This window comes from Ciconia boyciana, chromosome 11, assembly GCF_034638445.1.
Source record: "Ciconia boyciana chromosome 11, ASM3463844v1, whole genome shotgun sequence".
In the NCBI taxonomy this organism is placed as follows: Eukaryota; Metazoa; Chordata; class Aves; order Ciconiiformes; family Ciconiidae; genus Ciconia; species Ciconia boyciana.
The window spans coordinates 7,516,539-7,530,295 of NC_132944.1; the positions used below are offsets into that span (position 1 = coordinate 7,516,539).

The window sequence follows — 13,757 nt, forward strand, 5'->3', positions numbered from 1 at the left end:
AGGGCCATATAGATCTAGATCCTTTGCTAAGACATCTTCAGCCTTTAAGATACACCTATCAGAGCATCAGGGCAGGCTTTTTCAGCCTACCTATGGTTTCCACCATGCCCTTTCTGATAACCAGCTTTCCCTTCAAATACCTCTCTCCTTCCTGCCTGTGCATTGCCTCCTCTAAACGTCCTGCCTCTGGTCCCAGTCTCCCCTGGGCCAGTAAGGGACGAGAACCCCATCTCACTGAGAACCAGGCCAACCTACTGTCTCCATTTGGGTTTTGAAGGTACGAGCAATGCAGCGGCCTCCCCTCGGTGTGAAGATGGTGATTGAAGCCGTCTGCATTATGAAAGGAATCAAGCCCAAAAGGGTGGCAGGAGAAAAGCTAGGCTCCAAGGTGGATGACTACTGGGAGCCAGGCAGGGGCCTTCTCCAGGACCCAGGGAAGTTCCTGGACAGCCTGCTTAAGTACGATAAGGTAAGTGGTGGCAGAGGGAGGCTGTGACCAGGGATCAGGTATTGCCTCACAGAGATCCTTCTCTCAGCAATGAAGCTTAAAGCTCCGTGTGGGCATCACCCTTCAGCAGCACAGAGGATGAGGACGTATTTGGCCTGGAAGTCCTCATGTCAGCTGGCTGCACTTCACTGCCTTGGGCAATGGGATCCAGACTCACAGGTCTTCCCCTTCTGTCCCTCTGCTCTTTCCATGAGGAGGAACTGGATGGAAGTGGTATGGGAAGGGATTTACCCAATCCCACAGCTGTGCCTCCCAGGCCTCAACACGCAGCAAATTGATTCCTCTTGCTCCAGTGCGATGCTTTAACCACCCTGACAGGTCCTAGGGCAGGCTGCAGCTGCTGGGGGAAGCCCTTTGAGACCCTCCTCAGTCAGATCTCTAGCACCCTCATCACCAATCTCCCTTCTCTCCCACCATTCCTTGCAGGACAATATTGCGGACACTGTGATCAAGGCCATCCAGCCCTACATTGATAGTGAGGAGTTTCAGCCAGCTGCCATCGCCAAGGTCTCCAAAGCTTGCACATCCATCTGCCAGTGGGTGCGTGCCATGCACAAGTACCACTTTGCGGCCAAGGTCGTGGAGCCCAAGCGGGTAAGAGGCAGCATGACCCAGTTGCTCTAGGTGTTAGGGAACACAGTACTAGCAGCCCCCTCCTGCAGGAGATGCTGAGAGTCACCATGTTCAGGTTAGGAAATAATGTTCAGACCAAGCCTTAGCAGAGCCAAAGCCTCAAAACCCATTAATAAAGTAGAATAAATCAGCCTAGAATATGCTGGGACAGAAGTGATACCTTGTGCTTCATGCTGAGTTCCTGGCTCAGCAGAAACTGTACTTACAGAAGCATTCCCACATCTCACCAGTGTTTCAGCCTTAATACTCTCCAAGTGTAGCTATTTCTTTATTATTATTTTGGGGCAAGCAGGGGAACCTTTCCTCCTCTTCACCAGTGGGCCACATCCTGAGCTTGTGTAAGCTGGCACAGGCTCTTGGCTTTTTGGAGCTATGCTGAAATGCCCTCCTCGCCCCTACTTTTATTCCTGGGCTTGCAGAACATCCCCCTGGAGTTAGGCAGGTCAACCCTTGTCACACAGGGAAGGATCTCAGTATCAGCTGGTGCTTTTATGGAAAACCAACTCTTGCTCCAAGGTCTCTGGCTTTTTGGGGAAGAGCCTGGCCACATGCCCAACATATCCACTGTTTCCTTGTGCATCTCCCCAGCAAGCCTGGCGGGAGGCAGAAGAGGACCTGCGTGCCACTCAGCAGGTCCTTGAGGAAGCTAAGGAACACCTGAGGGAGGTTGAAGGTGGCATTGCCACGCTGCAAGCCAAATACAAGATCTGCATAGCCAAGAAGGAGGAGTTGGAAATGAAGTGTGAGCAGTGTCAGCAGAGACTGGGCCGCGCCAATATGGTAAGGGACAGAGCTGGGTTCCGCCCGCTTACATGAGACAACCTGATTTCAGGTCAAGGAGCACGGTGGTGAAAACATCTACGTGCCTGCAACTCATGACAATCCTAGGTTGAAGCTGCCTGGCCAGATCTCAGCAGTACAACAGGACTGGGGAAGCTAAGCTAGCCAGGCACTGGTGTGAAAAGCTGCTGTCCTCCTGTGCACAGCTTCTTCAGCCAGAAGAAGACAGCTGAGAGCAGCCCAGTAATCCCAGGATTAAGTGCTCAAAGCTGAAGACAGAATTCGGGATATGGCAGGGGCCACCCTGCAACCTCTGGTCACCAAGTCACCTGCAGCATTACCCAGAGAGCAGCAGGTCCAGGACACAAGGTTAGACCACATAGCAGCTCTCATGTGTGCAACTTTTCCCACAGCTCATAAGCAGCCTGGCCGATGAAAAGATGCGCTGGCAGGACACTGTAGAGAAGCTGGATTACAAGATCAACAACATCACTGGGGACATGCTGGTTGCAGCTGGCTTTGTGGCCTACCTGGGCCCTTTTACAGTAAGTGTGCAACGCTCCCTGCAAGGGGCTCGCTTAGCTGCTCTGCTCTTTTGGCCTCTTGCTGTTGCTGGCCAGATCTGCTGGGAGAAAGGAATAGGGCAAAAGGGTGCGAGATCCCTCCTGGAACCCTCTCTGTTTGTGCCAGAGGCTGCGCAGGGTCCCATTTGAATGGAAACAGGAGGGTTTAGATGCTGATAGCAGACTAGCTGCAACTAAAAGAAAGGCTATGATGGTGCTTCTCATGGCAGGGACACTACCGCCTAGCACTGTGCAAGGAGTGGCTGAGGCAGCTGTCAGAAAACAACATTCCTCACACCAAGGAGCCGAATGTGATCAGCACCCTTGGAGACCCCGTGGAAATCAGCTCCTGGCAGGCAAGTTGCAGAAAAACCCAGCCCTTCAGGCTGAAGGTGCCTCAGGCAAAGGCTAAAACACTCAGCTTACTACTCACTAGGATCACCTGTACCAAAGGACAGGCCCCAAACCAAACAGCTCAATAACAACCAAGCACCTCCACACAGCAGAGCTGGAATTGCTGCTGGGGCTCCTTGCGCAATGAGCAGGAGAGGACCTGGCAGCATCCAGGGCAGCAGGAAGCAGCAGCTCTGAGGGCATCAGCCTTAACCCATAAGGCTTCCCCTTTACAAACCACAGGTTTAGAGCAAAGCCCTGGCTGTAGCCTACCACAGCCTAAGTCTGCCAGCACAGCTCTGTCCCATGGCTCAGCCACTTCAGGTAGAGCTGCAGCTCTGGGCTCAGCTGCTCTTAGAGGTACCCTCACCACCATCCCCTTATCCACCACACTGGGACCACACAGGGGCGAGGGCAGCAAGGGCTTCTCTCTGCTCAGCTCTGTTGTGCTACCAGGTGTTCCCAACAGCTTTTTCTACCCCCTTAGATTGCCGGTTTACCCAACGACACCCTGTCTGTGGAGAATGGGGTAATAACACGATTCTCCCAGCGCTGGACCTACTACATAGATCCCCAAGGACAAGCAAACAAGTGGATCAAGAATCTGGTAAGAGCTGTGGGGAGGAAAGCCACATCTGCCAGGATAGGGGAAGCAGCTTTCTGCTGGGAGCTGTGCAGAGCAGCCTCAGGCTTTGGGCTCCAGAGCAAGACCCCACACTGTCCCAGCCCAGCCTCCCCAGCACCAGACAAGCTCCGCATCCATATTCATCCCAGGTGGATTTCCCTGCTTGGGGAAACCAGCACAGGGCAGGAGGGGCCCTGCTGTAAGCAAGTGAGGCATCAGATTCCCACTCCGGCTGTCCACTAGCATTCTGGGGGCCTTACATCCTTTACCACACCCTAAAACACACAGAACAACACTAGCATCTCCCATGACAGCCTTTAGGGTCCCTAGGACAGAAGCAATCAGGGTAGCATCACCTGGCTAGTGAGCACGGTTCCTGCTGCCAGAGTGGTAGGAGCACAGACCACCACCTCTTCTCTTCCTCCAAAGAGGCACCCACTGCCCTTTTGAAAGGCTGGGGCGGGGGGGGAAGGGGGTGTGAGGCTCAGGCAGCCACTCCTGTTTTGCTCCCCGAGGGCTTTTCCCACGCACCTGCTCTCACTTTGCAGGCAAATGAGCTCTGAGTTACCAGTGTGGGGCTCTGCAGGGGTCTGACTCTCTGAAGGAGGTTCTCCCTGTTCCCCGTCTTTCCTGCTGCTTCATTGAGCTGTCTCTAGAGCCTCGTGACATGGACTAAACTTGCTAAAATAGCCAAAAACTAGCCAAGCAAGGAAATATATTATTTCTGCTGCTCTGGGGAGCTAAATCAGCTCAGTGAAAGGTGTACCATGCACCAGAGCTGGATGTGAAGGTGGGCAGGCTGCCACAGGGACCCTGCCCTCCCCTGCTGCCTTTCAGGAGAAGGTGAACAGCCTGGAGGTGGCCAAGCTGAGCGACTGGGACTTCCTCTGCAGTCTGGAAAATGCCATTACCTTCGGGAAGCCCTTCCTGCTGGAGAATGTCGGCGAGGAGCTGGACCCGGCCCTCGAGCCTGTCCTGCTGAAACAGGTCCTATGTCTCACCTTGGCAAGGAGGGGCAGTGGGTACCTGGCTGGGCTGTAAGGGGGCATCTGGCCAGGGTGCAGTGGGACATGGTGGGTTTGTAGGTCTCTCTGGGCAGGCAGCACTCACATGGATATTGCCTACTTTGTGCTTGCGTGTCTTGGCCAGGGCTCCAACATGTTGGCAGCTTCCTGCACACCCCTGTCTCCTGCCAGCAGGCGTCTTTGCCTGGGAGGCAGGGCCATGGAATAGAGCTGCTCTATTCAGGTTCAGGCCTTCAGGTCTGCTAGGCAGCTTTGAGCTCCTCTGTCCAGAGAGCCTTCAGACTCTCTCCTCACTGCAGAGCCCAGGGCACAGCAGGATGCCTTCCCTCACAAGAGGTAGCTGCCCCAGCCTTCCTGTGTTTGTCCCTACAGACCTACAAACAGCAAGGCAACACTGTGCTGAAGCTGGGGGATACAGTGATCCCCTACCATGACGGTTTCAAGATGTACATCACCACCAACCTGCCCAACCCTCACTACAGCCCCGAGGTCTCCACAAAGCTCACCCTCATCAACTTCACCCTCTCACCCAGGTACCTGCTTACCCCATTAGCTGCCCATGCTGCTCAGCTTCATTCCTTCACAGTCCTCAAACCCTTGGGCCTCTTGCCCCCACTCTCACCTCCATGGCTTTTGTTGTAGTGGCTTGGAAGACCAACTGTTGGGAGAAGTGGTAGCTGCAGAGCGGCCTGACTTAGAAGAAGCTAGAAACCAGCTAATTGTTAGCAATGCCAAGATGCATCAGGAGCTGAAGGAGATAGAAGACCAGATCCTGTATCGGCTCAGCACTTCTGAAGGAAACCCTGTAGATGACTTGGAGCTCATCAAAGCGCTGGAGGCATCCAAGCTTAAGGCAGGAGAGATCCAGGTCAGAGGTGGAGGTGCTCTCCCCCTGCAGCTGTGCATCCCCTGCCAGCACTACACTAACCATGACGTCTCTTCTGTCCTCCAGGCCAAGGTAATGGTGGCAGAGCAGACAGAGAAGGACATCAACATCACCCGCCTGCAGTATGTGCCTGTGGCCGTCCGCTCGCAGATCCTCTACTTCTGTGTCTCAGACCTGTCCAATGTGGACCCCATGTACCAGTACTCACTTGAGTGGTTCCTCAACATCTTCCTAATGGGGATCAGTAACTCAAAGAAAGCAGGTACCTGCCCAGAACAGCCCCCTCCTGTCCTCTTCCTCACCCCACATTCCTGGTCTAGTGGCAGCAGAAGCTGGGACACCTGCAGAGTCAAGGCAAACATGGCCACTTGCATTGGCTCTCAGCATGGTCCAGAGCTGCCCCTAGTTGTGTCCACACAGCAAGGGAAGATGGGGTTGCAGCCTGCCCTCTGTTCTCTTCCCCACTACTTCTCTGCTGCCCTGTCTGACCAGGCGGGAGGGATGTTAGTGCCAGGGCACAGGCAAGGTACACGCCATCCTGGTAATGGTGTGGCTCTGCTTGTCACGGAGCTGCCTCCACGCACAGGTCCTGGCAGCACATGTTAGCCAGGATGGTGGTGGCTGGGCCTGCGTAGGCTGCCGTGGTGCGGTGTGGACTCCCTCCCAGTGCTGGGGCAGTGTTTTCTTCTGTGTGCTGAGTCTCACAGCCTTGTGCTTTTACAGGGGTTTCTGTGCCGAGTCTATATTTGAGAGCAGCGTCTGTTCTTCCTGGGCAGGGTGCGGGTGTGCCCCTGTGACCAGGAACCGACGGCTGATGTGGAGAGCACCCTCCACATCACCCCTAGCCCCCGCCACCCTTGTCTGGTTGTTGCCTTTTTTTCAGACACCCTGAAGGACCGGATCGTGAACATCAACAACTACATCACCTTCAGTCTCTACAGCAATGTGTGCCGTAGCCTCTTTGAGAAGCACAAGCTCATGTTCGCCTTCCTGGTTTGTGTCCGGATTCTGATGAATGATGGGCAGATCGATATGGTAAGCAAGTCACCTTGGTCCTTTGATGAGATCCCATCAGGGCAACTCAAGCCCAGCCTGTTCAGCCCCCTAGAATAGCATGCCAGGGTGGAAAAGGAGCCTTGTTCCCTGGGGCTGGGGGCAGGCTTGGCAGGCTGGTGGGCAAACCCAGAGCCTCTCTCTTCACTCACATCTCAAACCTTTCCCTGTGTCTATATGCAGAGCTGCCTAGCCTGAATCACCTGCAGCTTTTGCCAGTTTGCTGCCAGACTGCTACAAAGGTTAGCAAGTTTGGAGGGTGCAGGCAGAGATTAGAAGACAGAGAAAAGCTAGTGGCAGCTGAACAGTGATGTGGATCTCACTAGACCTTCCAGTTCACTTACTCCTCGACATACACACCTGGCAGGAGAGGCAGCCAGAAAGTTACTACAGGATTTTAGTTGGATATGGCACAAACCCACGTGCCTCAGACCCAGGCAGGTGGGCTATAATCCGTGACCATGTCCTGTCCTGTTCCCAGGATGAGTGGCGGTACCTGCTGTCAGGAGGGACCATAAAGGAGATGAGGGAGAACCCAGCTCCAGCCTGGCTGTATGAGAGAGCGTGGGGAGACATCCTGGCCTTGAGCAGCCTCAAGAACTTCTCCGGCTTCGCCAATGATTTTGCAGCCAACCTTGTAGCGTTCAGGGCCATTTTTGACAGCCCCAAGCCTCACAGGCAAGTGCCCCTGCTTTGTCAGCTTAGCTGTACTGCACCCAGCAGGTAACGGCGTCCCTGAGAGAGCACGAGGAGCTGATGCAGCCACAGTGACAACTCTGCTTCCAGTGCAATGCCACGCAAGGGAGAGGACGAGGCATTGCCTTGTCTCCTCAAGGGTGGCCCTTGCCTGTGCATGTTGCTTGCTCAGGGCAAAGCCACACGATGCCTTAGCCCAGCAGTATTTGGCGCTTCGTCAGCAAAAGCAGCTCTGGCTTGCCTGCTGATGGTTTCAAAGCTACAGACAACAACCTCAGCCAAGTGACTGGAATGTCCTTTTCCTTCCAAAACCCCAGTGGCTGCCTGCAGGCAACTTGGGTGGTTCTTGGGAAGCTGCAGGATCTAGCACATCTCCTCAAAATGCACCTAATTGCTTTGCAGAGAGCCCCTGCCTGGGAAGTGGGAAGCTGAGCTTGATGCATTCCAGAAGCTGCTGGTTCTGCGGTGTCTGCGGGGAGATAAGATCACCAACGCCATGCAGGACTTTGTGGCACTGAACCTGGATCGGCGCTTCATTGAGCCGCAGGTAACCAGCCAAAAGGAAGCGCTGGTGGGGCCAGGAGTGGAGCAGGAGGCCTCGAGCTTGCTGTAAATGGGGCATCAGCATTTTCCAATTGCAGTGAGGGTGCTTGTGCCTCTCTGCAACCGCAGTGTTCCCACAGCTGGGGAAACACTTCTGTCTTGGACGAGGGATATCCGACCTAATGTCCACCAGTTAAACCACACTGGGAGGGGGCAGACAGTGCAGGCATACAAGGGAAGAGTTTGAATGACAAATGCGAAAGTGGTTAGTGCTCTGATCCTAATGCTGCCGGAGGAGAGCTGTACTAGGCACGTACTGAACATGTTTCTGGGCTCAGCACCCAAGAGCATGCCGGTGCCTTGGAGAGGAGCTGTAGGCCAGGCAGGGTGAGGAGGTGCTGCGCGTGGTGCCACTATGGCCCCTGCACTCTGACCAGCTTTCTGTGTTGCAGACCACTGACCTCTCAGTCGTCTTCAGGGAGTCCACTGCCACCACCCCCCTGGTGTTCGTGCTGTCCCCAGGTACTGACCCTGCTGCCGACCTCTACAAGTTTGCTGAAGAAATGAAGTTCTCCCAAAAGCTCTCTGCCATTTCTCTGGGCCAAGGCCAGGTAAGCTGCTGCTGCTGTCCTGGGGCAGCACTGTCCTACTGGCACTCCCAGCAACCTCACCTAGCTCCAAGTAGGTCAGACACCCTTGCAGCACAGTGAAAACACCCTCCTGCCCCAGGGCCCTTACCCACCAACCTTCTTCTAGCTGGAGGAGCCAGTTCGGTGGAGGGGCTGCAGCAGTTCCCCCTATAGTGCCCTGTAACTTCCCGAATCCATCCCCAGTTCTTCCATTCCCTCTACCCTCTCACACAGGCTTGCAAAAGCTGTAAAAGGGCCTTTGCTGTGCCATCAGACAGCAAAGATCCAGTTGAGCCATGGGGACAAAGCCAGGCTGTAGCCCTGGAAAGTGGTCCTTCCACCCAGCAGCCGTCTCCCTGTCCAGCTCAGCAGGGCACAACCCGCGATGGACCAGGGTCTCTGAGCTCTTCTCATCTGCCTCCTCAGGGCCCCCATGCTGAAGCCATGATGCACAGTGCCATGGAGCAGGGCAACTGGGTCTTCTTCCAGAACTGCCACCTGGCCCCCAGCTGGATGCCTTCACTGGAGAGACTCGTTGAGAGCATTGACCCCAGCAAGGTGAGCTGTTTTACTGAGCAGCCTGCCCACTCTGAGGATAACAGGCAGGAGGCTGGACCCCTCAGAGGAGCCCAGATCTAGTTCGATCCCATCCACAGGTTCCCCATAAAACCAGAGGGTCAGTGCAGGAGCAGCTGCAGTGGCTGTGCCTGCACCCTCTGAGCACTTGCTGCCTTCTGGATTTCCAGGTGCATCAGGACTTTCGCCTCTGGCTCACCAGTCTACCAAGCAACCACTTCCCTGTGTCCATCCTGCAGAATGGCTCCAAGATGACCATCGAGCCCCCCCATGGGGTCAAGGCCAACCTGCTCAAGTCCTACATTAGTTTCAGTGATGACTTCTTGAATTCTTGCCCCAAGGTAAGGCCCAGGTCATGCTTTGGTTTGCTGTCCCCAGCCCGTGCCTGCTCCAATATATGCTCTCCATCTGGATGTTGCTCCTCTCCAGGCATAGATCTTCCTCTCCACTAGAGCTCTCACATGCTAGAGAAGGGCTGGTGGTAGTTCTCATAAGCCCACATCTACTCTGTGGTGAGCCAATTAGAAGTTTCACTTTGAGAAACAGAAGCAACAGGATTGGGGAGGCCTGGCGTAAGACACTTGCGGCTCTCTTTAAGCAAGGGAGTGGGCCACAGCCTTCCCCAGCACAGCAGCCTGACTGAAGTTTCCACCTCTCCAGGCTCCAGTTGGCACTGCTGAATTGGCACGTCTCCTCTGCCAGGTCCCAGCAGGAACTGACCCCATCCAAGGATGCCTCCTCCCAAGCTGAGCACCTTTTCTCCCTGCTTCCCTGCCCGCAGGTTGCAGAGTTTAAATCCTTGTTGCTGTCACTTTGCTTCTTCCATGGGAACATGCTGGAGAGGAGAAAGTTTGGGCCTCTGGGGTTCAACATCCCCTATGAGTTCACAGATGGAGACCTCCGCATCTGCATCAGTCAGCTACAGATGTTCTTGAGCGAACACACAGACGTTCCATACAAGGTAAGTGCATGAGCTGGCCCTTCTGTGGAGGGAACAGGCTCATGATGCACGTGCAGGTTGGAAAGCCATGGCGGGGTCCCTCACAGGTTCTGAAGTACACGGCTGGGGAGATCAACTACGGCGGCCGTGTGACTGACAACTGGGACAGGCGCTGCATCATGAGTATCTTGGAAGATTTCTACAAGCCTGAGGTTTTAATTCCTGAGTTTGCCTATTCTGAATCAGGGATCTACAAGCAGATCAGTACCTCTTCTGATCTCAATGTAAGTACTCAAGTAACAAATTGCAGCTCACAGACCCAGGGCGATCGTTATAGTGCAAAGGGAGTCTACTCCCCCCTGAAACCCACTGCATTTCCAGTTCCCTGGGGGAATATAAATTTGTAAGAACCTGAGGATCTTCAGCTGCTTTCAGAAAGCTGCATCTGTTTCAAGCAACAGGAGGAAAATCTTGTCCCTGTGCACAGGAGGTGGTAGCAGCTATCACCAGAGTTCCCCAGCTGAAAGCTTTTGCACTCTGAATCATTTTGATATCGCATACCTAAAGTACCCGAGGAGCTCTGCAGGAGACACAGCAGGAAGCTCACTGCCAAGCTGCCTGTTCTCATAGCATGTGTTTGCTTCTACACAAGTGCAATTTAACTCCCCAGCCAGACCACAAATCATGGCCATGGCCTCCACTCAGCCACCAAACCTGGTTCAGAGGAGCTGCCACCCCGTCAGCCTCCCCAGAAGCCTGAGTCCTGTGTCAGCAAGCATTGCTCTGGGCACACATAAGCTCTCCCTAAGTCAAAGCTGCGAGTTGTGTTTCCTGGCTGTGACAGGGGACAAGGAGCTGTGTAAAAGTCAGATGAATGAATCTCAAACACCAAGACGAGGAATATCTCCCAACTGAGTCTGTGATCTGCTGGGTTTAGCTTATCCAGCAACCCTGGCTTAGTCATCTCTTTTGGGCCAGGCCCGTAGCAGCCTGAAGGGGCACCACAGCTTTATCCCTGTGCTCTTGGCCTCACAGCCTGTGCGGATTTCTCTCCAGGGCTACCTCCAGTATATCAAGAGCCTCCCGCTCAACGATAGCCCAGAGCTCTTTGGTTTACATGACAATGCCAACATCACCTTCGCTCAGAACGAGACCTTTGCTTTGCTGGGGGCCATTACACAGCTGCAACCCAAGACCTTCACGCTGGGAGGCCGCAGCAGGGAAGAGGTGGGTGCCCCGACCCCGTCAGTGCTCTGGCAGCTGGTGCCCGGTACAGGCAGTGAGCACAAACACCAGCTCTCAGCAGGTGCCACCCTGCCTGCTGGGTGCCAGCAATGGGACTGCCATCCAGGCATTAGCTCTCCCCCTTCTCGGCAGCCGTGGCCAGGAGGATGCTCACCCACTTGCTGCCTTCCTTCCAGCTCGTGGAGGAGACCTCCAAGGACATCCTGGCAAAGCTGCCTGCTCCCATGAACCTGCAGGAGGTGATCCACAAATATCCGCTGCTCTACGAAGAGTCCATGAACACCGTGCTGGTACAGGAGGTGATCAGGTAAAACCCCTGTGGGATCACGTCCTGGGCCAGCAACCAGCTGGTCCGTTGGGGAACAGCAGAGATGCGCAGGCCCCTGCTCCCACCCGCCTTTGAGGAACCTCATCGCTGAGCATGGCAGTGGGGTTGGCAGCCACACTAACAACTGCGTTGTCCCAGCCAGGACCTTCAGCTGCTCCCTGTCCTGTGGGGACTGATCAGTGTCTCCATCCGCTACCGTCAGCAATTCAGGGCCAGCTATGAGACCCTGTTAAAGAGGAATGGGGCTGGGGGTTACATGCAGGAGCTTCACTCGTACAGAGATCCATACCCTCTCTGGGCAGACGTGGGCGATAAACCACTGCACTGAGTCGCTCTGCTCCCGCTGCTTTTTCTCTATAGGTACAACAGGCTCCTGGAGGTGATTGCTCAGACACTGAAGGATTTGCTGAAAGCTCTCAAGGGCCTGGTCGTGATGTCCTCTCAGCTGGAGCTGATGGCCAGCAGCTTGTACAACAACACTGTTCCTGAGATGTGGAATGCCAAGGTATGTGCCCAGCCAGCCCGGCTGCCCGCAGGAGCTCACCCAAACCAGGGGAATGGGTCATCAGCCACCACAGCTGGACTGGGCTGTCTCACATGGAGCTGGCTCTTGCTCCCTGGGCATGGAGATGTCTCCTGCCTAGTGCAGCTTGCAGTTGTTCCCAGCCCCAGGCTGGATGAATCTCTGGGCTCTGGGCAGCTGTCAGCAACTGGGGCACAAGGTCTAGGGTGTCCTTGATTGCGTTCAACACCTTCCTCTGTGGGTGCCCCGCAGGCCTACCCGTCGCTGAAGCCCTTGGCATCCTGGGTGAATGACTTGGTGCAGCGAATTGAATTCCTGCAGAAATGGATCAGCCACGGAACCCCCTCCGTGTTCTGGATCAGCGGGTTCTTCTTCCCTCAGGCCTTCCTCACTGGGACACTGCAGAACTTCGCCAGGAAGGCCATCATCTCCATTGACACCATCTCATTTAGCTTCAAGGTCAGTAAGTCAGCCAGAGGCTCTGGATTTTTCGGGATTTTTTTTAAATCTGCTTCTAGAAGGCCACAAAAGCAGCAGTTCTAGCCCTGACCTACCCAAGAGGTGAAGCCACTAGCTGCACAGCTGCCCATGGACCCCGTCATCCCCTTTGCACTCAGATACACCCACCCACACTGCCAGACACCTCCACAAGGCAAGCAGAGGCTTCTCAGCCTCTCCAGACCTGGTCACTTCCCTCTCCACAGGCTTTGCCACAGGCTGCCCCACAGCCTCATGATGGGAGATGCCAGAAAACCCAGCCCAGCCCATCCGAGAGCTGGGGCAGGCTCCCCTTTGACAGCGCTGACTTAACTAAGAGCAGCTTAAGGGGGTCCTTGGGGCTGAGCCCTGGGCCTGCTCTGCTCTGCAGGTAATGAAGGAGTCAGTAAGCGAGCTCACTCGCCATCCCGATGAAGGCTGCTACATCCATGGCTTGTTTCTCGAAGGCGCCCGCTGGGACCCCACTGCGTTTCAGCTGGCGGAGTCGCGCCCCAAGGAGCTTTACACAGAGATGGCCATCATCTGGCTGCTTCCTGTCCCCAACCGCAAGCCTCCAGCCACCGGCACCTACCTGTGCCCAATCTATAAGACTCTCACTCGTGCAGGTAGGTGCCCTAAAGACAGATCTCCAGAAGCAAGGGAGATTGTAGAAGCAGCTACGAAGGGCAACCCAGGAGAGGCTGCAGGAGTTCCTCCTGCCACACACTGGCATGGAGCGAGGCACTGTTGGCTGAGACCATCCAGGGTTTCACCACATTTTTCCTGATGTGGTCATGGAGATGAAGCAGCCAGGCTCCCTGGTTATGCAGCAGTGCCTCTGGCCAGGCTCTCCTCAAGCCCACACCCAAAAATACACAACCCTGTTTCCCCCAGCCCTGTCACCTAGCACAGGGATGGGACAGGGGATCTCACATGGGGTCACTTGTACAGGACTCCTCCGTCAGTGTGCAGCAGCCAAGGCTGCAGTACCACCCTCTGGCCCTTGCTTCCCCCATTACAGGCACGCTGTCAACAACAGGCCATTCCACTAACTACGTGACTGCTGTGGAGATCCCTACGGACAAGCCGCAGAAGCACTGGATCAAACGGGGCACAGCCTTGATCTGTGCCCTGGACTTCTAGCCAGAAAACCCACCCAGCCCAGGGGACCATCCCAGCTGAGGGCCTGAGCTGGGGCCTCTGCCGTCCTGCACAGAGGTAGGCAGCACAGGCAGGCACCAGGAGCCAAACGCTGACTGCCAGCAGCCACTCCCCCCTCCTTCTGCCTTCTGAGCTGTGTCAATAAATTGAGCTCAACTCCACCAGCATCACAT

At 55.2% G+C, this 13,757-nt stretch overlaps 1 protein-coding gene across 1 annotated transcript in view; it reads left to right on the forward strand.

The window, feature by feature from the left end:
- DNAH1 (dynein axonemal heavy chain 1) overlaps positions 1 to 13,692 on the forward strand; it is a 76,948-nt gene extending 63,256 nt beyond the window's left edge. Inside the window, exons 56-79 of the mRNA XM_072875777.1 lie at positions 278 to 469; positions 935 to 1,102; positions 1,730 to 1,921; positions 2,335 to 2,466; positions 2,715 to 2,840; positions 3,365 to 3,484; positions 4,340 to 4,489; positions 4,900 to 5,060; positions 5,170 to 5,395; positions 5,480 to 5,675; positions 6,297 to 6,448; positions 6,948 to 7,148; positions 7,569 to 7,709; positions 8,158 to 8,316; positions 8,761 to 8,892; positions 8,991 to 9,251; positions 9,692 to 9,871; positions 9,958 to 10,134; positions 10,907 to 11,077; positions 11,272 to 11,402; positions 11,784 to 11,928; positions 12,199 to 12,405; positions 12,815 to 13,049; positions 13,445 to 13,692. Of these exons, the coding sequence (XP_072731878.1) occupies positions 278 to 469; positions 935 to 1,102; positions 1,730 to 1,921; positions 2,335 to 2,466; positions 2,715 to 2,840; positions 3,365 to 3,484; positions 4,340 to 4,489; positions 4,900 to 5,060; positions 5,170 to 5,395; positions 5,480 to 5,675; positions 6,297 to 6,448; positions 6,948 to 7,148; positions 7,569 to 7,709; positions 8,158 to 8,316; positions 8,761 to 8,892; positions 8,991 to 9,251; positions 9,692 to 9,871; positions 9,958 to 10,134; positions 10,907 to 11,077; positions 11,272 to 11,402; positions 11,784 to 11,928; positions 12,199 to 12,405; positions 12,815 to 13,049; positions 13,445 to 13,566 (4,077 nt within the window). The 3' untranslated portion in view covers positions 13,567 to 13,692. The remainder of the gene's footprint in view (positions 1 to 277; positions 470 to 934; positions 1,103 to 1,729; positions 1,922 to 2,334; positions 2,467 to 2,714; positions 2,841 to 3,364; positions 3,485 to 4,339; positions 4,490 to 4,899; positions 5,061 to 5,169; positions 5,396 to 5,479; positions 5,676 to 6,296; positions 6,449 to 6,947; positions 7,149 to 7,568; positions 7,710 to 8,157; positions 8,317 to 8,760; positions 8,893 to 8,990; positions 9,252 to 9,691; positions 9,872 to 9,957; positions 10,135 to 10,906; positions 11,078 to 11,271; positions 11,403 to 11,783; positions 11,929 to 12,198; positions 12,406 to 12,814; positions 13,050 to 13,444) is intronic.
- The last annotated feature ends 65 nt before the right edge of the window (positions 13,693 to 13,757 follow it).